The 27,418-nt window shown below is 34.1% G+C and overlaps 1 protein-coding gene across 2 annotated transcripts; it reads left to right on the top strand.

Annotated features, from left to right (window-relative positions):
• The first annotated feature begins 522 nt into the window (after positions 1-522).
• LOC128243255 (tyrosine aminotransferase-like) lies at positions 523-19,280 on the top strand. Of its 2 annotated transcripts, none has more exons than XM_052960901.1 (10): positions 523-652; positions 3,230-3,415; positions 4,065-4,169; positions 6,554-6,621; positions 9,169-9,327; positions 10,312-10,503; positions 13,475-13,627; positions 13,794-14,006; positions 14,911-15,009; positions 15,680-19,280. In XM_052960901.1, the coding sequence occupies exons 2-10, from the start codon at positions 3,259-3,261 to the stop codon at positions 15,848-15,850; spliced, it is 1,317 nt and encodes a 438-aa protein (XP_052816861.1). In that variant the 5' UTR covers positions 523-652; positions 3,230-3,258; the 3' UTR covers positions 15,851-19,280. The 2 variants fall into 2 exon arrangements, with proteins under 2 accessions (XP_052816861.1, XP_052816860.1); XM_052960900.1 differs by lacking the exon at positions 523-652 and adding an exon at positions 2,295-2,480.
• The last annotated feature ends 8,138 nt before the right edge of the window (positions 19,281-27,418 follow it).

Below are 27,418 nucleotides of genomic sequence, written 5' to 3'. Positions count from 1 at the left end.
ATATGCATAACTTGTTGATTTTGGGTGTGATTACAATACTTCATTTGATTTTAATGTGTTTTTATTTATGTTTGTAAATACAGCCACTTTTTTTTTTCGAAGAACAATATCTTTATAAATTACTGAAGCCTAATAAATCAATAATGTCTAAAAGAATCGATATCCTAATTGGCTCAACATCATAACTTGAGTTTTTATTACAAATATTATTTTTTTCTTCATACTTAGAATATCTATGCAATACATGTGATTGATTGCCCATATAGTGAAAAAAAAACAAGCGAAGGCATAATATCACTAAACTCAGTAAATTGTTTTCCGATCTATTGCAACATAAAGCTGTCATTCAATTTTAAATACAGGCTTGGTCATAAGGTCAATGTACAGTGGATTATTCAAATAGATTAAATTGTCTGGGCCCAAGAGTTTGGTATATCAGACTAAATTTCACAAATCTTCATGGCTATTTGGCAAATCTCCATCGATTTATTATTTATGTTAAGGTGATTTAAGATTATGATACTTGTATGAGACATTTAAAAAGCTGTACATTTTATAGTTATTATACTTGTATTTCTGGTTTAATAATTTTGTGTATAAATTTTAAAGTAAAATATTTGGAAATATTAATACTTTGTTGCCTTAAAAAACGGTCAGTACATGTATTCACAGACTTGAACTAATATGTCTCCCGCGATAACAGTCAAATGATTAATAACAATAATTAAAACTTAAAAGTATATGATTAATGCTGTTGTTGTAACATAAAGGTAATGTAGACAACAATAATTATGTCATTATACTTAAGTATGGTGTCATACATAGATGTGCTTAGTTATTTTATGTTATAATGATGTCAAACACTATGACTTAAACAAATATATTTATAACCATATCACCTTTCTTAAACCTGTCTTTTGTATTTAAGTAATAGTTAGAATACCTGAAGTAATATGTTAATGATTAAGAATGGGCAGAGTGAGTGTAGCGAACTTCAGAACTGTCTTAGAATACTACGTCATTGTCTGACACATTGTTAACACAAAATCTCACGCAGGGTCAGTGTGTATTGGATGAGTGGCACCTGCAAAGCTGAAGTTCTTTATGATTGAGCCATGTACTTAATAATGGCCTATTTGCATTTTCATTATACCCCCCAAAACAAAGTTTGGGGGGGGTATACTGGAATCGGGTTGTCCGTCTGTCTGTCTGTCTGTCTGTCTGTCTGTCTGTCTGTCTGTCCGTCTGTCCGTCTGTCCGTCCGTTTTTTTTTGTCCGGGATTCATCTTTGTCGTTATTGAACAAATCTTTATCAAACTTTCAGAAATTAATGGCCATGTTGTAAACTTTCGCCTCTGTGAAATTGGTACAGGTCACATGACCCTGACTGGAGTTATCTCCCCTTGTAGGCAAAATTAGCTTTGTCCGGCCTAACTCCAGGGCAAACAACCTAGACATGGAGGGGTGGGGGGTATTCGTTAGCCTATGGCTTACAGTTCTAGTTTGCTGAAGATGTAGGTTGTATTCTATTTAGTCTAGTAGATCAAAACTGTAGATTATTAAGTTGAAAGTTATCTTTTTGGCTTATTTTGAAATTTATGTTATTAAAAAAAGGTTGTGTTTACAGTGTTTTTTTTCTGAAAATGGATCAAAATTTCGGCCCCACTCTCAATCCCAAAATATATACTTTTTTCACATAATTGGACTGAAAATTCACAATCCTTAGAACTAAAAAAACTGAATAATGAACAAGTAAAACTAGTACAGCTATGTTTAAACTTATTCTCTTTAAAGATTCTTCAAATCCATAACCTTATATTGGGCTTTGCTTAGTTTTTCACTTGAAATCTTCATGTGTACTATGGTAAATTCACAATTTTAGGCATTTTTGTCGCCCTTTTCACAATTCTAATTCTAAGGGCCCAGTGGTCTCATTTACAAAAAGGTGGAAAAACTAATCAGTATAATCAGGTGTTATAACAATCCCTTGGTCATTCTTTAGTGATGTATCTAAAACAAATTGTTTTATTTTATCTTTTTTCCTAAATTAACAATTAAAATGACTACCAAAATCAGCTTTTTAAACCCTGTGAATACCTTTATGGCACATTGTATTTACATTTTAAGTCAAAGATCTTAACATGTCGTTTATTCTAGATAATGGCAATTAGCGTTACAAGTCACCGACTTTCAACAGTTTGTTGGATGTATGCCCATATAGCTGGTCTAGTTTTTGGACAAGCTATGACCAACTAATATAAATACAGTCGCGCACAAACAATCTTTATTTACGTCTTGGCTTTTGAAATAATATCATTGCCAAACTTGTTTATGTTAAAGAGTTTATGTTATAAAGTTTGAAAGTCAAACCATAGTGTTTTATAAATATATATATATATATATATATATATATATAATTGTTGGAAAAATGATGCAGACAGATTATAATCATAGAAATGGACATGACCTCTGCAAAAACGGTATTATATTTTCTTTTATTTATTTAGTTATATTTAGATGTTCACTGCTGTCAATCAATACAAATTTCATCATGTATAACAGTCTTGACTATTCATAGCTAAAATTGTTGGACTTTTTCAAATGATTTTCTGAAGGTATGGAATTTAAATACCATTAGAATCCTTCAGACTTTGGATTCTTAGTCTGAAAGTACTACTGTGAATAATAAATATTATGGCTTGTTTAATGCTAAATGATTACCGGTAGTTTTATGTAAAGTATAATTTAATCATTCGTTTCGTAATACTTTATAAATTTGATCCTCGAAATTTTAGTGTTTATTACAGTCAATAATTCTTTCAATAAAACTTGTATCATCATGCAGTATCGGTTGTCACAAAAAGCGTTATATGCAGTCTCTAGATAAAATTTAGGCAGGAGTTTTTTTTTTATTACACATACTTCTAAAGATTGTGTGCATGATGGGGGTAAATGAATGAGTAATTTTCATTTACTTTTCGATTCCTTCATTCTTAAGTGATTTTTTTTAAATTTATTAACAGCAATTGGAAAACAGCCATCTTTTATGAAAAGTAAAAAAAATCTGGTAGTTGTGTCAGAGTAATGAAAAATAACCTAATTGTCAAAAACAATATTTGTTTTGTGTTAATCCCAACATGAAAACTCTTTGTGGGATTGCTGATTTTTCTAATGAACATTTCAATATAAATACCTGACTAACAGAGATGTATATTGTATATTCTTTCAGCACACTACGACCCATATACAGAGGTGAGAATGGCGGACACTTCATTGAAACGCAAGCGTCACTGTGGGAGCTGGAATGTCAAGGTCTCTGACATTGCGCGGAACACGTTTAATCCAATAAGGAGCATCGTGGACGGAATGAGGCTTACCCCTAACCCCAGCAAGCCTATGATCGCATTGTCTATTGGTAAGTCAAGTCAACTGTCAAAATCATACACCACATCCAAGTTATTTAACCCTTGCAATTCATTACATTATTAATGCAAGTAGGGGCCTGCTGATGCTCTAGGAAGACTTACCTGCTCCCGTCCTAAATATTATTGGTGGTCAACTTTATATTTTGTCCAATGAGACCGTAGTTTAAAATTTTCCGGTACATTTATTTCAGTAAGTCAGCAGTAAGCTGTTTTTGATTTTAATCAGGTGAAGCGATAGATATAACAGTGGCTGGCTCAGTAAGTGGGTAGGATACATAATATAATGTAGACCACTGAAATCTTAAAGATTGTTGGTATGTACTTACACAAAAATTATGATTATGTGGCTGCATCACAACAAACCAGAAAAGAGGGGGCGGGCGGGGATGAACATCTAGAAGTTAATTCATAGTTGCCAAACAATCTTAAACCATTATGTAATACACTGGGATATATACTACTCAAGGGAACAACAGAGAAAAAAATGGGTAAAAACTCTTAATTCTTTTAATTTTTAGTACACAGGGAAAATCATAACTAAAACAACTTAATCCAAGTTCATGAATACCATCTCAATCTATAGTATATAATTGAAATAATATTGTGGGAAATATAACTTTGTTCTATCTATTATAACAGGAGACCCTACAGTGTTTGGTAACCTGGTTGTGCCAGAGGAGGTGGAGAATGCAGTGGTGAAATCCATCAAACAGCGCAAATACAATGGATACGGACCTTCTACAGGTTTGTTATTATGTATTAAATGAAAACATGTGTGCAAAATAGTCATTGCCATTGTACAAATATCTATACTGTGATTGGAAATTTCCCCAGGGCTGTCAAAATCCTGCCTGTTAGTTATTATCACAAAGGAAGGTTAGCAATTTAGAAGATATGATATGCTTATTGATTCTTTGGTTATCATGAGTAATTAATCATTTCTGAACTAATAATGATTTCCTCTGGTGTTTTTCTATTTCATTGGTCACTGATGTTGGTAAGTTTCGATCTGTAATTATTATTTTGTTCCTTTCATCACATTTTCCCACATGTCTGCTTTTTTCGGCAAATTTTGTGGAAATACAAATATGGCATTATTTTGTTGGCAGATTTTCAAAATTGTGAAATGTTAAATGGCATTGGGTAGAAAATAAAGGAGTATCCAATACCCAGGAGGTGGGGGATGGTGGAAATTACAATCTCATTAGAAAAAGTATTTAATAACAGAGAGAACAGTTACAGCTTTAACTAAATTTTCATAATGCATTCAGAAAACTTAGGAGCAGTAATAATTATCCAAACAATGCATGCATACTATCAAATTGAAAACAACCGTTTTGAACTATTTTGAATATAAAGTATGAGGATTTTATATCATATGATAAATGTAAATTTTGACATACAAGCAATTACCTTCTAGAAAATATAGGAACAAACAAGACTTAATTAATGTGTCCGCCAATGGTGTCGCCAGACAGTTTCTGCTTCACACATTTACAAAATGACACATTAGCAAATGAGTACAAAAATTCTATTTCATTATTAATTGGTTTTATTAAGTGTTTGTTAATAGTTCACTCATGCTGACTGCATGGCTAGAAAAGAAACATTGCACACATGCACAGAAACAGTTATATATTATTTTAACTTTACAAATCAGTTAGCAAAACATTGGCTTATACTGCCGCACCATGGGTTTAATTAATGGTTTAAGCAAAAAGGTACAATAACAATTACTTGCTTGAATATATGTTTATTTGTTCTACGGTTTACATCAAAAGCCCTTATTGTGTAATTTGTCACCTCTTTCAAATATTTTGTATTCATGAATTGATAAGAATTTAAAAGAATTATGTAGAATGCCAATTCCTTGTATTTGAGTCCTTTATGTGGGTCAAGGCAAACACAGCATTTACGACTTAAAATTGATTTCAAACATTGTGTACTGGAGTTTTTATATGTATTTTGTCTGGCTTTAAATTGATGACAATAATTAAAAAAATAAATGTGATTTAAATAATAGTGTCATTTTTGTACTATTGCACTTTGAAGGGATGGTTTCTTAATACAAAAAGATGCCTTTGAAAGCTTGTGCATGCATTTGTTTTGTTTACATTGTTGATTAGTTGTGTATATAAATCAGTCATTGAAATAAGACTTTTGGATGAATAAGCCCGAATTCTTATACTATTGCTTGGCATCAGTTTTTTGAAAGAGCCATGCTACATAAAATTCAGAATTTGAGCAAGCCCGGAAGACAATTTACCAGTGCAGGGCTTGTGTTAATTTCGACCACTTTACAATAATTATTTACCATGGGTTTTTCAAGTTACATCATTCTTGTAGTTTGATTTTTTTTCGCCTTTGAACACTTGCCAAACATGGCATTGTGGACTTTTAATAATGTGGTTTATTTTGGTATGTCTGACCTTACAATGTTTGAGGATAACTGAAATACCATGCAAATATCTTTTCGTTGGTGTACCGGTACTTAGTTATTATGACAAATGCAAATATCATTTTGAAAATTTTACTCCTGGATGGGTGAACTTTGTCAACATTCCCATTGTTGGGGATAACATGTATCTTGGAATCAAAAGTCTTGGGATGTGTAGTTTGTTTCGCCAGATGTAGTTACGTTGAGTCTCGGTAAAATACATGTAGTCATGTCTTACTTGCTAGTTTCTCTGTCTAAAATCCCTTCTGTATCTTTTGTACCGCGGTACCATTCTCATCACTAATGAAGCAAAGTATTGGTAGGTGTCTAATATTTTCAAATGAACAAAAAAGATGATCATAATTTTTACGGTGACCTTATATTCCAGAATTTCTCCTTGTTGATATTTGGATGAAAAAAGAATGATTTTAGGCCGGCAGTTGATAAAAAAAATATAATTTGTTTGCATTCCTGACCAATGACTCCTAAAAATACCAGCGACCTGAAAGGTTTTTTTAATTGCTCTGGTAATACTGGTACTTTTATCTCCATTTTTCATAACGAAAAAAAGTGGTTAGGAATTAAAAACACATGAAAAATAATTACCTGCTACCTCATAAAAATGTAGGTAAGGACAAACAAATCATTCATTAAGTGTGGCTGTATATGTGAATTATTCTTGTCCTTGCAGGATATGAACAGGCCCGCCAGGCAGTCGCAGATTATTCATCCTCAGAAACCTCCCATGTGGACGCAAAGGTACACCTAATTTCAGGTTTAGTATATTAATATATGACAAACTTAGCTGATTTAACTCAATTGCAACAGCAGGGCTTTTCTAGCAAAAAAATGTAGAAAGGCCTATCCTTTCCATCAAGGAAAGTTTTATACTTTTTTTTTCAAAATTGGCTTACACTAATAACAAACTGTGAAATTACTTTATTTTTATTTTCACTTTTTTGGTTTGATATTGTGGGGTTTATTTTGCAACTAAAAGGGCTAATTTGTACTAGTATACAATTTTTCTTGCAATCTTTTTTGTCTAATTGCTAAATATATTTAGCTCCAGATCCTAAAAAGGTTACAAAGTCCTGATCGGAAAGATATTAGTTTAAATTAACGTAATATTGAAAGATGCCCTTCAACGATTATAGCTGATGTTCAACTGATATTATTGATAAAATCTGAGTAGTGACGTACATGTAGGGTAAATACTTATTTACTATAGAAAGAAGTAAAATGTGCCCTATTAAAATGAACTATTTGGACTTATAACTGTTAAAATTTTCTTAAGGTAGGACCCCCCCCCCCCCCTGCAATCATTTTCAAGGAATTGAATTTCAGTTCTTAGGGTGGGTTGCAAGTCAATAGGTGACACCCTACGTTACATGAAACCCTGGATACACCTCTGCTTAATATAAATATATATATATATGATATAATTTTGGTTTCTTTTGCTGATCTTATTCTTGTTTATATACCAACACTGATGATTAATATCACTATGCCAAATGTCATTGCCCTCCGGAATGTGTGTTTATGGCAGTCAAATGTCATTGCCCTCCGGAATGTGTGTTTATGCCAGTTGATGAATGTTTTTACTGTTGTTGACCCTGTTCTAGGATCACAACAATTGTGTACTGTACATCTTCTCGAACAAATAAACATCACATGATGGGGGTGAAAAGTGATGAAACATAAATTTGACATTTCTGCTCCAGTTGTTTCTTGTTGTTGAACCTTTTACTGCAAGCAGTTAAAGTAGTTTGTACTTTCTCATCAGTCGAGTGACTTCATTGCAAAAGACAAAAAGCAATCTAACAGCATGTAGTGACATTGCGTCAGTTACATTTAAATAATGATGCAAACTTTATTCAGCTTGTCTGACATTTAAAGAAAAAGGCAGACAGATTTGATATGATAATGTAAAACAAGATATTCTGATGAAATTTTGTACTCAATTTTGATATTTATTTTTTTTTACAATGATTACCGTAATTATTCTATTAATCACCCACCCCCCAGTTTTCAGCCTAAAAATGACCATTTTTTTAGCAAAATCATGCAAAACCTTTGCCTCTTTTAAACGACCAACCCCCATTATTATTTTTTTAAGCATTCCTTTAAAACAACGAATTTCTTGCTTTCCTGCTTTCTATATAATCTTACTTCACTTTTTTTGTCTTTATATCCGAATATTTTAATGATGACCGATTTTCATCTCGGATCAAAGTAATTGTCTCTAATTTACGCCCATTCCCTTCTTTGGTACTATTCTAATAAATGCCCGGGCGAGTAATAGAATAGTTATGGTAAATATACATTAGGCAAATGTAAATCAAGGCCCATATTTCTGGCGTGAAGTTAAGCCATCGATCATTAGGATCCAAAGGTGTTTTTCAGCATTTTACATTTTAACTTCGAGATTATTTCTGTGTTTAATTTGAATTGATAAACCATTACATTATTTTTGCATTTATTTTATTTTTGAACAACACTATAATGACACCACTTTTATGATATGATATTAAAGGGAGATAATAGAACAATATTTTACTATGAATTCCTTGCAATTTTATGAATTTGTTTTTTAAACAACAACACCTATTTTAAAAAAAAAAAGCTTTCCATTTTTTAGTATTTAAATTCGTGTTGGGAATCGGTTTCTATTTGACTATTGGTAATCGGTTCCACTTAAATAACTGATTATCAGTAGTACAATCGGTTTTGGCAATACCTTAATTGTAGATTTATTCTTGTACAATCAATTACTTGTAATCCTTAACAATGCTAATGTTCTATGTGCATGTTTAAAGGTATTAAGTGTTGTTGTTGCTTTCGGCCAGATTGTAAACGATAACATCTGAACACTCCCAAATGTATAAATGAACCCAAAGGAGATAATTGGTGGAAATTAATCCAATGCAAATAACAAGAGAAAAGAAGAAAAACAACTGACCGGTTGAATCCATGATCGGTTATGACCAAATACAATTGATTGTCACCGATATCAGGCCCAACCAATAAATTTTTCATTAAAATCAATCATCGGAACATCACTAATATTAATGATGGATGGATTACCTTGATTGTAGAATCATTGACCATGCACAGTAAAGGGTTGGCATTGACAGTTTGCAGTTCTAATGTTCCTTGTTGCTGCATCCTTATGTTCCTTCCTTCTTGCTGTATCGTAGAAATTGAAGTAATGCCATGCCACCTTTATCTTAGAAATGATACTTTTTGATTATTGCCGTATGCCAGTTAACAAAAAATTAAGCACTTTAATCTGATTATATTCTGCAGGATGTTGTGTTGACAAGTGGCTGTTCCGGAGCTCTTGACCTGTGCATCACGTGTCTCGCAAACCCCGGCCAGAACATCCTAATCCCCTGCCCTGGATTCTCCATTTACAAGACCCTTGCTGAGTCCATTGGCGTGAAGGTCAAACACTACAGTCTTCTGGTACGTCTCAGCGGGATTTACTTTTTGAGGTCTATGTTTATTCTTATTTCTGCTTGCTTGATAGGAGCAAAAGCTAATAATTTTATCAAAATCATGTTTGTGACCATTTCCTGCATAGAAACAATTACTGATGTCGAATTTAAAATGCCATAAAAAAGTACTCAGGTGATTTTGAACCCAGGACCTCTTGGATGAGAGAGGAACACTTATACCAGTAACCACTAGACCACTTTCACCCTTAAAAATTATTGAGCTTTAAGCCCAAAACTTACTCTTTCAGGTGAGCTATAAATGTTTTTTAAATTGTTGAACATTGCAACCAAGACTGACTAGATCAAAGAAGCTATACTTTCTAGGGGGGAGGGGAGTGGGGTCCAGGGCATTGGTTCTAAGCAAATGTCTCTCTTATTTATGGAATGCCTCAAAAATGAATGTATTCTGAAACAACATTTCACTTTAAAAAAGCTTTGCAGGCCCGGACTTACAGTGTCTACGTGGATCTATACCAGTGATAACAATAAAAATATAAATTCACATTCACACTTGTGTAAAGATAAACCTGTAAAACTTGAATTTCATTTTAAATACTGCAGGATGTCAGCTGCACCTTAATTAATGTTAAATAAATGTTTAAAATGTCATTAATGTTTATTTATACTCTTCATATCCACCTTATAGAGCAGAACAAATTATTTTTGCTTCATAGAGAATGTTGTCTGCATTTGAAATACATTAACTGATATTCTGAAGATTGTAAACAAATATGTAATCAACATACGCGTTATGGTAAATTTAAGCTTCTCTGCATCTAAGACAATGTACAAGTTATATGAAATGTTGAAAGATGACAAAAATTTTAATCATTGTCAACCATTCAATTGTAATATGATAATAACGTACATTGAAAACCTACCTTTGATTGCTGAACAGAATACAAGGATAGATTTCTTTACAAATGATACAAATTATATCTCTCTATTTCAGCCAGAGAGATCTTGGGAAATAGACCTGAATTACCTTGAGTCGCTGATAGATGACAATACCGCAGCCATCATCGTGAACAGCCCCTCAAACCCTTGTGGCAGTGTGTACTCACGTAAGCACCTGCAGGACATCCTCAGAGTTGCGGAGATGCACAAGGTGCCCATCATCGCTGATGAGATTTATGAGCACTTCGTAAGTTTGAGTTTTTATTTTGTTTTTAATTTTCCATTAATGTTGGTGTGTATTTTTAACAAAAATAGAATTACATTAACTTGACATAAGATGAAATAATAATATTTTTTAAAGTAATTGCTATCTGTTGTAGTGAACAATGAAAACTGTTTGCAGATGAACGTAGCATTTGAACTTCCTGGTGCATTGAATATGACATGTAGGGAATGATTGACAGCTTTTGCTCCTGCAAATTACACAAAGTGAATTTTTATTTAAGTGCAATATCTATAGCCTGTCAATACACAAAGAAAGCAGACTGCAACAGCTGTTTTAAGCGTATTCTTTTACATATCAACCTTGAACTTACTTCTCAGAGGCGAGCTCATTCTCTCCTAAATGCTCTTGTACAGTTTGCAAGCCTTAAATTATGCTCTTTGAAGTTCAAAAAAACTTACTGTCTAAAATGCTTTGGGACTAGCACAAATTGACTGTCAATTCATTGACCTATAGCACTAGCTAGCTAAGTTCAATGCAAACAAAAGTAACATGACGCAAGTTGCCATTGTCTGCTCAATTTATATGATGCTAAAATGACTGACTGCCCTCGATAATTACTGTCGTTGTCTACCAAGAGAATAAAATGAATTCAAAACCACTATATTTGCTTGTCCAGGGTTATAATGTGACCTGTTAATCTCTCCATGGGTTTAAAAGTTATATCTGGATGGTGCTGGGGTCATGTCAAAAGGAATAGTTCTGATTATTTACTTAATATCAGGATGGTTCGGGGGTTATGTCAAAAGGAAAAATCATGAAAATTTATATCAGGATGGTTCTGGGGTCATGTCAAAAGGAATAGTCATGAATATTTATATCAGGATGGTTCAGAGGTCATGCCAAAAGGAATTAGTTGTGAATATTTATATCAGGATGGTTCAGGGGTCATGTCAAAAGGAATAGTCATGAATATTTTTATCAGGATGGTTCAGGGGGTCATTTCAAAAGGAATAGTTATGAATATATAAATCAGGGTGGTTCGGGGGTCATGTCAAAAGATCAGTAAAGGGATAGTATTTCCTCAATATGGTATCACTGACAATTAACCAACCACCAACAACAGACCATATGGAGTTAGGCTCCCATTAATTTCATGTTAATTGAGCGTGGTGTTCCAACCTCCAATGCTTAATATATCATGTCTTTCCAGTTTTTAATTTTTCATTCAGTGTAAAGAAAAAATTCAAGGCTTAGGGTTTTATTTATTTGATGAAACTTTTTGAACTTAACAATCCTTATGATAGAGTTAATTTTAGTTGCAATCAGATTTACATTTAAAACCATTTACAAAACGATATGATTAAACAGTTTATTATACAATAGCAACTATTAAATTAGTTTTAATGAATTGATTCTAGTATTTGATAAGCATAAGCAATTTGCTGTGATCTAACATTTTCATATATTTTGTATGATCTATATTTGTGACAAGTTTTATAAATACTCCTGGTTTGTCTGTGCAGAAATGTATTGTTTGAAGGTCAATGTGTCTGTGTGAAATGTATTTGTTAGCATAAAGTTTTTAGGTGTGCTAGATTTTGGAAAAGGTCCTGAATCATTGCTTCATTGAATACCTTAAGACAGAACTGTATGTAAATTATAGGACATGACATTTAATAAATAGCAGCATTATCATGCTACATACATTTTTTTTTAAATGAACACAAAAAAGATTGAATAAGTTTTGGCAATTTTTCATATAATTTTAGACAATGTAAATTCATGATAATATGGTTCCTACTACATGATCAATTATATCTCTGTGACCTTAATTTAAAAAAAAAATGTATAAATCATTGCATTTAATAAACGAATGGCAAACAAGCTGCCATACGTGAGTCTACACTGTAAAGCTATGAATTGCATCTGGTAGAACTTAAAAGTCACTTGCATCAAAACCTGTCAACTTCATTGTTTGATATGTATATAAACCCTCTCTGTGATGGTGCACAGATTATAGTCTTCTGAGTGCAAAACAAATGAATAAAATATGAAGAGTTACTGCAATTTAAATTAAACAAGATCATGTAAAGATACAGTACATTTTACTTTTATATACGCATCAAAATTTATCAACGGTCACCTATAAAAATTTTATACGATTATTAAAGAACAACTGCCTTCAAAAAGATACTTGTTTGGATGGTTGATTCAAGTGTTTCAATGTCATGACAGGCTTCTCTATATAATTATATCACTGTGTTCATGCCGTACATATGTATGTATGAGCGCATGTGTAATGCAGAGTTTTGTTTCAGACGTATTAAAAGTCTTGCAGGGCGGATTGATAGTGATGAGTTGTCAAGGTTTGAAGAAGACTTAACATTCTGTTTATAAATTATATCAGCTTTGTGGCCCTTATTTGGCTTCAAATATCATTTTTCCCTATATCATAAAAGCGTTGCCCCTATGTTGTGTAGTCGCATTCCATTTTGTATCTCAATCATAACTGAAATTTCCTATGCTTATTTTTTTTAGATGACATCATGGCTTCAGTATGTTATATCGATATGTTCAAAGATCGGTAGAAAGCATTATGTATTGTGCTATGAAAGTTTTATTTAAACCAATAAGAGTATTTTCAAAACAACTAACATTCTTGGCCTGTGTATGTCTTGAATCAAGCACAACCTGTATTTCATCATGCATGAAACAAAATATAGATCTTTAGAAAAGCTGTTTTTAGAATTAAAAAAAAAAAAGATGTAAAAAGCAGACTAAATAAATGTCACTAAGCATTTATTATGAGTTATTTAGACTACTCAGATAGAAAGATTTTTGTGTCCGTCATTGTCTGAATTGAATAAAAATGAATTTGGAAAGAAATCAAAATTCATTGACTTGCTCAATTTAACATGTAATGTTTCTGGGAGCCTTTTTGCCTTTACCCCATGTTTATTAGCGTAAAATCTGATTTGAACCGTTTTTCCAGGTATTCAGCGGGACGGAGTACCACTCATTGGCCTCGTTAACTGACACTGTCCCTGTTCTCTCATGCAGCGGCCTAACCAAGCGATTCCTCGTGCCGGGATGGAGGCTTGGCTGGATTGTTATCAATGACAGGAATAACATCTTCCAGGAGGAGGTATACAAGATAATAAATTGATTTTAGACATAATTTCCATGTTATCAAGATAATCATTCAGTTGACACGCTACTTTTACATATAACAGCTACACTCCAGGAAATCGAGCCAAGTGATATCAAGCCAACAGGTTCCGACTGTACTTTACAATAATAACTCTTTGCAGGTTCGCCATGGTCTGCAGTGTCTCTCTCAGAAGATCCTGGGCCCAAACACGCTGGTGCAAGCCGCCGTCCCCGAAATTCTCGCACACACCTCTCCGTCCTTCTACACGGACACGCTTCAGTTCATTGAGGCGAACGCCAAACTGTTCTTCAAGAAGATATCCGCCATTCCCGGACTAAAGCCCGTCATGCCGCAGGGGGCCATGTATATGATGGTGAGGGTCATTTTTAGCTGGTCCTTTATAGGAAGAAAGCGCCTTGGAGTAAAATTTGATTTTTTTTACTGGACATTTTGTATCAAACTAAAACTTGAAATGGATATAGATGGCCTCAGAAACAAGAACATCACGGCTCTTAAACCTGCTTAAATTGCTTTAAAGGATATAGATGGCCTCAGAAATATTAGAACATCACGGCTCTTAAACCTGCTTAAATTGCTTTAAAGGGACTCTTTTATGTTTATGAAACATATTTTTTGACACAGTTATGCATCTGAAAACACTAATATATTAATTATTATTATTTTACTCTCTGATACCAAAATTACATTAAAAAAATACAATAAAAGTAAAAGAATATAAAACAACAGCCTGCTTTTAGTTGGGAGCAAAGCCCGCTGGTACAGTCAAGAAAAAATCTCTTACAAGACTCTTACACAAAGTGAGGGATAATTCAACCTTTGCCTAATACTGTTCAAAATCTACTTCAAAGACAATATTTGAGCATGTATTAACATTTGTTGAACAGTTCCAGCAGTCAGTAGCTTAGTTTTAACAATCCTAATGATTCGCCACACTAAATTTAGTCACAAAAAAGAGTGCATTTAAAAAAAATATGAGCAAGACCCTCTTACCTTTAGGCCTGATTTCTTCATACTAAAACTAAATTCTAGGTTTGAGATTGTCAGTCTGTTATCATCCCTTAGGTGGATCTAGTGGTATAGGTGTCCATCTCTCGGCCAAGACACAGTAGATGTGAAGGGGTACATTCTTGTCCTCTCAAAGAAGACACTAGAGCTGGTTTCTGGCCAGGAAATGGATGCAGATGTATTCATAGTAGGTTATAGCTGTTTGCACTTTTGAGCTATGATTTAATAAATCTTAAATCCTTCATTTTCAGATTGGTATTGAGATGGAGCATTTCCCGGAGTACAAGAATGATGTGGTCTTCACGGAATCGCTTGTTACAGAACAGAGCGTCTTCTGTCTGCCAGCTACTGTACGTTGCTAATGTTTAATTTAGTTGTCGAATTTTGCTGTAGATTTGTTATTACCTGAATTAAGATTTCAGTCTCATTTTGTTTCCAACTTGTATCCGTCAGTTCAATCCATCTAATTTTATACTGTGAACATGTAGCTTAATTCTTATTTGTTTCATATTATTAGGCTGATCTCATTAAAATCCCTCAGTTATTAATTGGCATAAAAAGGGCAGACAGGTGTTCTGGTGTTGTGAACAATTTTGTGTAGTTTCTTATTCCTTTCACCCATTCATCAGTGTACATCCAATCTTCAACAAACTGTGTTAGAATATTTCTCAGCATGATATTTAGTGTGAATATTGGTCATCTTGGGTCAAAAAGTAGGTCAGACCAATGTGAATATTGGTCATCTTGGGTCAAAAAGTAGGTCAGACCAATGTGGATATTGGTCAGCAGCTTTTACTTTTCCCCTATAAACATACAACCTGCAAAAAGGAGCACATACCTAGCTTAAAATCGGTTTCCACCTGTTATTTTTGGGCTATAAGTGTATTGGCAATTTGCTGAAATGGTCTTTAATTTAGCTTGAAATGTACTACTTTTGCCATCCACTCAACTTTTAATACGTACCTTTGCATTTCCTTGTTTCCTAAAGCATACCTTATAGAAATATTTACTGTATTGCAGTGCTTCGACTACCCGAACTTTTTCCGTGTAGTGTTGACCGTTCCCCAGGAAAAGTTGAACGAAGCGTGCGAGAGGATTGCGGAATTCTGTGAGCGGCACTACCAGGAGACTATGGAGAGCAACGGGCACCAAGTTCACAATGAGGGCTTCGAAGAAAACTGGACCGAGTGATTGTTTTGAACTAAGGCAGGAATCTGAGTTTAATATTAATATGGCTATGTACGAAGATGATTTAACATGACTGCAAGACAATAGCGTTGCCCTATCCGGGCCTTATTTTTAGAGGTTCATGTTTATGAATGAACTGTTTATTGTTTTGATTGTTGGTTGTCTAAGACTTTAATTGTTATTGATGGAGTATTTTGAGAAGGGATCACCTTCTATATTTACTATCTAATGTGATTTAATGTGTACAAAACTTCCTGTTATGAATAAAACTTGTATTTAAATTATTTATTTAAATATTGGTTTTGGCAAATTGTATATTTAAATCATACACAAAGTTGAAATAATAGATGGAGGTTTAAAGCAAGAGATCTGATATTTTTATGCTTATATAATTCATGCGTGATGTTTTATTTTTTAACTGTATATGAAAGTTAACAGCATTTACTCATGTTCAAGTACGAATGGGGCCTTTTTTTTAAAACATTATTTTTGTGATAAAAAAAATAAAACGGTTTTAAGCACTTTAAAAGTAAAAATCGTCCAAATTTCTATTTTATTCCAATGATATTAAAGTCAGTGTCTGTGATAATCCTAGTCCATGTCAAATGCTCTTATTATTCATTTTTCTTCTATTATTATTGTCATGGTGATAAATGTAAATGCCTTCAAAAGGATATTGTACAAAATAATATTGTATCTTTAATGAGGATGTACACCAACCCCCTTTGAGTACTGAATATACTCATTATATTTTTTACCTGAATCCTATTAAAAGCTTTGATAGTCTGTGTACCAAATAAACAAAATTGCGTTTTTGCATTCTGAGTACCACACTCTTGAGACCCAAAAAGCCTCTGAAAAATGCGTACTGATATTGAGGGTTCCCGCCTCAATTTTTTAAGAATCTCAACAAGAGAATCTCAGATCACAAAACTTATTCAATCTTCATGTACTATGCATGTACTGTTTCAATAGACTGTGTGATTTTGCAGACAGCTGGAACTTTATAATTGTATTTTGTGTATAGTTACAAGAAAAATGTTATTAAGAATGTTAGAAACCATCATGTACAATGTTGATTCACATACACTTTATAACAAAGACGTTGAAAAAACAATGAATTCAATTAATTTCTTGGACTTAGATTACACTTGCAAAAAACTAAGCTTATATTTCACCATTTTCTTGAGATGATCTGTCCCCAACTCCTTGAAAAATTTTAAGTCCATAACAAGCTTAATAAAAAAAAGAGAATAATATGTGTAATTTTGAATTCTTTACAATTTTTTGGACTTAAAGAAAATGGTTTTTATGATAAGCATGATGAAAATAAGGCTCAAGTAAGAACTTTGGCTTAATGAAATAGCTTTTTAAGCTTGTAATGCTTAGGCCGTAAGTAGGTCTGAGAAATATTTGCCTTGCTGTATTGTATTAATATTTTATTGTTGAATATTATATGAAGATTTGCTCACTGATACTTAATATATTAATGTTTCATTAGTTATTAAATTTTGTTTTACGTATTATATATCATCATGTCTTATTTTACAATATATATTTATAAAAAAAAATTCAGTCATAAAAAGGACCAAAGTACAATCAAAATATTTTGAGTCTCACAGTTCTGACTAATATTGTTAGTTTAAGGCCACACCAAATCGATTCTATGATTAACATCAGGTTCCAATATAAAAACCTATCTACACCACTGGAAAAAAACAAAGGGCTTGAATTCGCCCAATCATATTTAAGTTTAACTTACACTATAACAGATTTTACCAAAAAACTTATCAAGTAGGTCACACATGCATACATATTTAGGTAATTCGTGAACAAGAATATTAACTTTTCACATTCTAGCCCTTTTTTCTTGTTCTATTTTATTTTTTAAATTTTTTATTTTCTAAATATTCATTATCAACCCCGAAGATCCATTTACGTTGGCTCAATTTTGAGTTCGTAATTTTTGCTTTAAATGAAACGAAGCCTTAAACCTACCCAACAAATGATGCTAAACATATTATTAATTTGGCATGGTCTGAGCTCCATTAGTAATATTCCTAAGCTAGTCATTTGTAATATGGAGAATAATATAATAAACTTTTATTTTAGTGGTCATTCTAATTTTTATTGAATGTTGTACTTTTTGTATTATTTATGTTTTTATATGCCTGTTCATACAATGGGATGTATTATTATACTTTTACTTGTTACTATGATGGAAGTTGTCCTGTATGTTGTCCGATCAATAACTTTAGAAGCTTTTGTCCAATCATCACCAAACTTGGTCAGAATGTGTATAATATAACCTTGACATAATGTCATGTACAGATTTGATAACCAGCTATATCGCTCGAGTCACACAAGAGATATCCTCCGTTAATTATAGAAATTACTTGAAATCAGTCTTGTCCGATCAATTACTTTAGAGATGCCAAATAGCCATCATCACCAAATTTGGTCAGAATCTGTAGGGGCATAAAATCTTGGACATATTGGATCAACAGCCATATCGCTGGAGTTATGACTCTTGAATTGATAAAAACTGTATTTACAGTGTCAACTTTCTCCATTTGGCTAATGGACAACTATTTAACACCAAACTTGGTGTCCTAAAAAAAGGACAGGCGTACTTTGCGACAGCTGGTGCTTTGGTTACATAATTGCTTAACAACATCCCGTTTTGTTCCATTTAAAACTTACAAAATTATATATTCAAACAAATTTTCAGACAAAAAATTGTTTAACATTACCGGTATATTATGTTCAACAATATTTAAGTTCATTACTTGTACAAAAACATGACAATAAGTTGCATGTCAAAGAAACTTTTCAAAAGGTCATACTAAGTTTTTCTTAAAATTGTATAAAATACCATTTTCATGTACAATATCATTTTTTTTTGGTAAACTCAATACTGGTTGTGAATTTAATAGGATTGACAGTGTGTAGCTGTTTTTTCTCACCTGAAACAACTTTATTAGTGACCCTTTCTTATATCTTTAACCCTTTGCATGCTGGGTAAATTGTCGTCTGCTCAAAAATGTCGTCTGGTTTATTCTAAATTTCTTTCAATTTACTTAAAACTTTGGGCATATATTGACTGAGTGGCAAATAGCTTGGAACCTGACCAGGCGCCGAGTTACTCGGCGTCTGGTCTGGTTCCAAGCTGTTTGCAAAGCCTTTAAAATCGCCATCAGCAGCCAAAGGGTTAAAAATGTTTGCTTTAGGATTAAAAGTTTACATATAAGGAACAACAATGAGTCATAATTTATTTCATGTATATATCATGTATAAATATTGAGATAGAAATCTTTATATTTTATGTATAGACATTTCTGGAAATAAGACAGAGTTTAGCTTTAGAATGATCAACTCTCATGTATGCATAATCCAGTTATTTATGTTTATTTAATAAATTTGTGAAGAAACATGCTTGCTTTCTTTTTCTCAGAATATGGCTTTATTGTAATGCAACTTTGATGGTGTGATTTTGCATGTAATTCATCAATTCGAGATCTTGAATCTTTCTTTATGAATTATTCTGGTGGTTTTCATTCAAACATTCCAATTACCGATTTTGTCAATGAATAATAGAACAATTTAATGGTTTTCTTTGACCACCTCTGACAATCTGACAAGTGACCAGGCATCAAGCAAGGATCTATTTAAGTTGCGTAAATTAGTTATATTAATTTTTTCATCCCACCAAGACATCATCGGTTTTGACTTGCAGCTATATGTAACTAATAGCCAAGTTAAACATGGTGGACAAATTGGTTAATACATGCCACTTAAACACCCAAATTTGTGACCTTGACCTTAGACTAAAGACCAAGCCAAGGAGCAGCCAAGTCATAGAGGACACACAATGGTTAACACATGCCACTATAATCCAAAATTTGTGTTCTTGACCTTAGAAATACAAACCTGATAAGTTTGTGACCTTGACCTTAGACTTAAAATATAAGTGCAATTTAAATATTTTCTTTGTTTTTTTGTGAAACTTGTGCCTGGTTTTCCAACTACACAATCATCCCCTTCCTCTGGTGAACATTTGTGCAAAGTTGTATTGAATTCAGTTTATCACTATTATAGTATCCAAATGGATAGTCTGAAGCATAATTATGTCATTCATAACATTGACCCTGGTCTTTTGTACCAACACATCATCTTCCTGTGGTGAACATTTGTATCTAGTTATCTTAAATTTGGTTGGTCACCATTAAAATTACTGCAAGTAGCCAACATTTGACACTACCAGAGTTCCTGGATCCAGACTATATTACATGATGGCTCACTAGAACCTCCAAGTAAGGTGTCAAAATGGTTATTATTTTGCGCAAGATGGTTAGATAGGAAAGAATACATGTAAAGTTCACTTAAAATGTGATAGATTCCTACGATTGGGCCTAGAGTGCATGTTCGACAAATAGTCATTATTGGAGCAAAAGAGATGTTTGTGATTTTTTCATTAATCCTTTTTCTTTAAAAACCTGTTTTGATGGATTACCATGACTGATCTTTTCTTCTTGCATTTATTGTGGCTTTTGTATCTTCATAAACACAATATAATGGTGGGAAAAGTAGATGAGGTGGAACAAACAGTTGCTGTACTGATTTCAAATGTCTCTTGGTTGGTACTCATGGTCTAAACAGGATCCAAGTTAACAACAAGCTGTCTTTGGCTGCTTGATCTGGTATTAATTTTGTTGGCATGTCTGCTTGCAGTGAGCAAATTTCACAATGGCAGTTCTGTATGTGTGCATGCGTTAAGTGCGTCCGTCCGAACTGAAATTGTCCGGGCCGTATCTTGACTACGCATAAGAGGGTTTTTGAAAAAAACTTGTAATGAAGTTTCACCATGATCAAGACCAAGGTCTGTAACTCAAAGGTCAAGTTCAAGGTAAGAGGTCAAAGGTTGAAATGATCCTTGTCCAGGCTGTATCTTGACCTTGCATTAAAGGATCAAAAGTGTAGGTAATAGGTCAAAGATTGAAATTATCCTTATCTGGGCTCATGTATCTTGACAATGCACGCAAGGATTTTAAGGAAACTTGCCATTAAAGTTCATTATGATTAGGCTGCAGTTTGTGTGCACCTCAACGTCGGGTCAAGGTTGGAGGTCAAAATGATCCTTGTTGAGGCTGTATCTTGGCCAGGGATAATAGGATTATCAAAAAAACTTTCCATGAAGGTTGACCAAGATGAGGCGGTGTTTCGCACACAATACCCAGGTTTGTACCTCAAATGTCAAGGTAAGAATTCAAAGGTTGAAATGATCCTTGTCAGGGCTGTATCTTTACCATGCATCATAGGATTTTACAAAAAAACTTCCAACACCATGTTATTCTGTGCTACAATTCCATGAAAGAGTATTATGTTTGTGTCAAAGGCTGTTTTAAAGGGCGCCACATGTTGTCATTTGGCGTCTAGTTTATGAAAGATTTGAATGTCTCATAGTCGGATTCTAAGCGTCAAAATTGAAATAATCCAATAACACTAACATTGGACTGCAGCAAGTTTTAAAGGGACTCTACACCAGATTGGCACCAAAAAAAGTTTTTTCTGTAACAAATCTCAGGACAATTATTTAATAAAATGTTTGATTTTTTGATATCGTAATTGTAAAAAAAACCACTAAAATGTAAAAAAAAATTGAGTCGGAGACCGGGTTTCAACCGGTGTTGCCAAAATTGCAGTCCAGTGTTGTATCCACTGGGCTACAAAGGCTTACCTTAAACAGTTGGAATATTTAAGCTATAATACCTAACTTGGTAATATCACGTGATAACATCGACTAGCCAATCATGCATAAGGAATGAATTCTACTAGGTAGACATACCTAGTAATCTTTTTTAATGGTAAAATACGAAAAAACTGCGAAAAGTTAATGAGGTACTTCAGTTAGTAATGCACCAGTACATTGTATCCACGCCCCCCCCCCCCCCCCGGTCCGGGGAATAGTGGGGTCTTTGACTTGGTCCAGCAAAGCCCGGGTAAACTCCCCGCCCTGCGGGGATGAACTGCTGGTAAAATCCCTGCCAAATGCCCACGCACCCAAGGAACCCTAGATAAGGCCCATTCCCCGCTATTTTTGACGTGAAGACAAAACCACCGCATGCACCTGGCACTGCGGGGCCACCTGAAAGGTAAAAACTTGGCCCATTTCCCCGGCTATACCCCAAGACCTGGGGAGGCTGTGGTTGCAATTGACTGGTGTATAAGTTTCAATGCATTGTGCACATCAATACCAAGTTTATGTCAGTTTTCGACAATTTTCTTTTGTTTTTTTCGCTATTTCATCATACAGAGTACAGCCCCTTTAAGATGGTAGACCTAAGCATACTTTAATTTTCAATGGGACAAGCTTTTTGAGGTCACCTCAACCACTAAATAGGGATCATCTGGTCATGACTAACCTCCCTACCAAGTTTTAGGATCGTAAGACCAAGCATACTCTAGCTTTCAATTGGAAAAGTTTTTTGTGTTCCTGGTCACAACAATTGTGACCTTTGACCTTAAAATCAATAGGGGTCATCAGCTGGTCACGATCAACCTCCCACACAAGATTGAGAACCTTAGGCCCAAGCGTCCTTGAATTACCAATCAAATAAGGTCTGGTAAACAAACCGAAAAGTGCAAAGCATGATCCCGCTTCTGCTATGGACAATTTATTGATGCAACTCCTGACTTCAGGAAGGGACTGACTTCATTTCAACTGGTGGTGTCCCTTCCAAGGGTTTATCCTAACACAACTGAAAAATATTCCCATAATAACAAAGCTTAAACGCTGTGGAGTTCTTTATACAGCCCTTATTATTTTCATGCCCTTTTGGTTTTGAACAACAAATATCATTCACATCAAATATTTATTCAACATAATATAAACATAATTAATTAGAACAACAACAACAACAACGAAATGAGGGGTCAGCACTTCAAGGAACAAACCTCTGTTTATAAATAAAAAGGAAATATGTCTGTCCCGTGCTGAGCCCTCTAATAATTATGTCTGTCCCGTGCTGAGCCCTCTAATAATTATGTCTGTCCCGTGCTGAGCCCTCTAATAATTATGTCTGTCCCGTGCTGAGCCCTCTAATAATTATGGCAAACATTTGGCTGATTGTTCAGAACTTAGGTAAAGTTAACAAAGTGTTAAACAACATCGTTATGAAACATGAACTATATATATATAAGATGATGTATATACAGTGGTTGACACTTTATTTCCCATGGATCCTGAATGGACACCAAGACTTGAAATCAAGTGTCCCTTCCTGAAGTCAGGTGACCCTTAAAAAATTGTCAGATTGCCTGGTTTCATTTATAATGTGTTTAAGTAGTCTTTGCCTGTTTTACCAAGAATTTCACATATAGAGTGGTGAACAAAAGCTCTTCAATTCTTTAGTTTAGCTTTTTGTCTTACAGTTCTGAAAACGTCTCCTTGAAATTAACATATTATATTGGTTCCTGTCTAATTTTCTGTCTAAAAATCATGGTGTCCTGCCGGGACACCTGACTTGAAGGTTCTGGTGTCCCTCTATGAAATTTGGTGCCCTCGGCATCCCTGGACACCGATAGTGTCGAACACTGATATATATAATATATTTAAATAAAACATACAACTGAAACAGGTGTCACAAAACTTGACTGTGTATTCATTAAACTTCCAGAGCAGTAAAGATATTAAAGTAAACAACAATGATGTCAATGATGTTGTTAAATTTAACAGTTCTGAACAATCCATACAGTATTCAACAATTCAATGTATTCAATAACAATAACAAATACAAGTTGAATTTGAAAAACAACATGTCAACTATACATTCACAAGCATGAAATAAATTATATGATACTTACATGTATTAATGAACAACAATAAAACGCTTTTAAAACTGAAAGTAAGTCTGTGTTAGTCCGTAATATTATTTAGCCAGCAAGTATTCAACATTAAATTTTATTGTCCTTTTCAATAACTTGTTTACTTCCACTGATTTCTAAAGGCTGCTACTCCATTTTCTACGTCCGGGGAATACATTTTTGCAAGATGGCTGACATAGGCAATGAAATCACAGGGATGTGTATGAATAATACTGATTTGACACTGTTAAAGGTTGTTGATTTGATAAGATAGTTTGCGAACGGGAAACTTTCGATTTTAAATGTTATCTGATTGAAATGATAAAAGGTGCATAAAGACTTTCTATCACCAACAAATGCAAAGAAGGGGAGAGAAGAGCGCCCGAACGGTTAGATTTCTCCCATGTGGCAAAGATGATCCTACGCTATCAACATTGTAAGCGTGGAAATCCACCACTGATCTGTTTTCTGCCTGTAGAGGGGTAAACTATTTAGGGGGATAATTAAACAGTTCTGAATGGTCAATGGCAATTGGAGTCAATTGGGAAGAATAAAACACTTATCCGGAGCTTGATAGTTAGTAAGTTTACAGCGAGAGTCTGAGTCTGTTTTTGGTTATGATTGTGGGTTATATTCTGCAAAGTAGTTAAAATCTGATATAATGTAATTTGGTTTAAATCTTCAGGTCTACGGACCAAGTTTAGGTAGTCTGCCAGGTTAAGATCTGAGAGTCAGCATTGCTCTCTGTAACAGAACAAAATTAATTGACAATTAATAAACAAATAATTGCTAACAATAACTTTTGTTTCATCAGACATGGTAGTTTTGACTTTGTAAATATACGATTGAACGGCATAGTGTATAGGACGGGAATTGGAGTGAGGGTGCTACAAGTGAAGATGAATGCTGCAACCACATTGGGGCCTTGCTATATGGACTAGAAGACCAAACCAGAACGAAAACGCATGCTCCTACATCCAAACCCTGTTCCTGGAACAACTTCAGCATGCTAACTGCACCACGGAAACGCAAGTTGTCACCTAGGAAGTCTTAGGATCTCATATTCTCAAAAAAGAAACTCTACAATGTTTCAGTTCGTAAAGTGTCTGTGAACAAAATTCATGTACTTAACTCAATTAATGGACACTGGATTACTTTTATACCGTTCTCCAGTGATGACACAATGACGTTCTTATTCATGATTTCCTAATTATCAAATAACATGATACGGTGAGATTTGGTGGTCAGGGAATATTAAGCCATTCTTCTGCATTGTTTACATTGGTGTTTTAGCGATAAACAAGACCTTAGGGTCAGTTTTGTGTTTACAACTTGATTTATTCGTAATATTAAACTGTTGTTTATTTGTGTATAATCAGGCAGTATACCTGGCTGGACATGAATATGTTACAACTATGACTGATATCTCTTCACTTGAAATTCTTCAAGCAAATACAGACCTCTTTCATATTCTTAAGGAGAAAGAAAATCTTCAGGAAGATAGAGATGAATTGGACAAATCGAAATGTTCAGGTCATGTACTGAAAGTATATGAACTGAAAAAAAAGGAAAAACTATTCCAGTATTATACAAGACTCAAAGATGATGTTTTTGAGGCTCTTTTTACATATCTAGAACCTAAAGCTCAATACATGAAGTATCCCACTGGTGAAAGAACTTGTTTGTTTAAGCATTACGCAGAGACAAACAAAAGAAAACAGGAAAACCCCGGTCAACAACTCTAGAAGAAGAGATGTTCTTCACCCTAGTAAAGCTGAATCTTTATGTACAAACTGTTGACTGTGCCTTCCGTTTTGGAATAGCTGCTTCAACATACAGTTCAATTTTCACGGCATGGGTTACTTGGCTCAACTTAACTCATCAATGGATGTACTGTTAACACTGTCAGGTTTAAGCAGAAACTGGTTGATTCAAAGTTGAATGTAGGCTGGTTAAAAAACAAAACAACAGAAAATGAACCACATCACCCTGTATTACAGTCAGTGCCCTTCAATCACCATAATAGTGTAAACTTGAGAGACAGAACCTGTAAGAAAGTGTTTTCAGATCATTTTAACACTTTTAGGCAAAGCGATGGTCATTATCAACATTTTGGCATTGTGGAAGGCATAAGAAATCAGAATGCAAGCAAAGACCTAAAAAAATCATATGGTTTGGGTTAACCCAAGTTTGTTTAAGCATTACGCAGAGACAAACAAAAGAAAACAGGAAAACCCCGGTCAAAAATTCTAGAAGAAGAGATGTTCTTCACCCTAGTAAAGCTGAAACTTTATGTACAAACTGTTGACTGTGCCCTCCGTTTTGGAATAGCAGCTTCAACATACAGTTCAATTTTCACGGCATGGGTTACTTGGCTCAACTTAACTCATCAATGGATGTACTGTCAACACTGTCAGGTTTAAGCAGAAACTGGTTGATTCAAAGTTGAATGTAGGCTGGTTAAAAAACAAAACAACAGAAAATGAACCACATCACCCTGTATTACAGTCAGTGCCCTTCAATTACCATAACAGTGTGAGCTTGAGAGACAGAACCTGTAAGAAAGTGTTTTCAGATCATTTTAACACTTTAACACAAAGCGATGAACATATTCAATAAACTGAAATTTTAACAAGAGGTCAGAAAAATGGAAAATGGCAATGGGCCAGAAAAGAATGCACTACAATTTAAAACTTTGGCAGCATCTGTCGTAGGAAAGAAACAACCGAACCTGATGGACTTCTTCGCCAGATGTTTTATGCTATTTTCACCAGTAAATACACAGAGTATGGAATGAAACATGAAAAGGCTGCTAAGAGAATGTACACAAAGGCAATGCAAAGACCACAGGGGACTTTCAGTTAAAGACAGTGGTCTTGTTGCATGTGCTGACAGACCCTACCTTGGAACCAGTCCAGATCAACTTGTGTTTTGTTCGCATTGTACAAAAAGTGTTGGTCTGGTGGAAATTAAGTGCCCTGCCTCTAAGAAATGGAGAATGCAAACCCCTGAAGAATGCTGTATAGGCAAGGATTGTTTATATTAGTTAGAGAATGGCAAGGTAGTACTCAAGGAAAAGCACAAGTATTTCTATCAGGTCCAAGGGCAGATGGGAATCTAAAGACAGGGTGTAATTTTGTAGTTTGGACATGTGTAGATCTTTCTGTACAGAACATTTCATTCAGTGAATCATTTTGGCCGAGTCATGGAGACTTATGCGAGGTGAACAGAATTTGAAATAATCATAAATGCACTCTTGCAAACCATGTCACAATGTAATCACTTTGTTATCACTCATTGAAATCAGAATTGCCATCACTTGTACAATACATTACATTATTTTCATTTGAAGGCAGTTTATTGAAAATGCAATATTATTGTTTTGTTTACCAAGCAATGGAAAATGAATTACATCAATGTCTCTTGAGTTAGGTGTATCAAGATTTGTCAAAAACTATTTTTGCCCTCAATTTGCCAGTCATCTCGTCAAAAGAGTCGGTGATGCTGGTGTTATTGCTAAACAATCCCCAAAACTTAAAGAAGCCATTTCATGTACTGTATTTTGATGAAGTTAAACAACTGGAAAATAGTTTATATCTTTAACAGGAGATAAGCTTAGTTGTGACGGATGCCTTTGCTTGGAGACTTCAGCAGACATTTCGTGTAGATGTCTTTGTGGAACATGCCTCTTCAGAAGAGATTATCAAC

This window comes from Mya arenaria, chromosome 8, assembly GCF_026914265.1.
Source record: "Mya arenaria isolate MELC-2E11 chromosome 8, ASM2691426v1".
Lineage (NCBI taxonomy): Eukaryota > Metazoa > Mollusca > Bivalvia > Myida > Myidae > Mya > Mya arenaria.
This window is presented reverse-complemented; position numbering and strand designations above follow the sequence as displayed.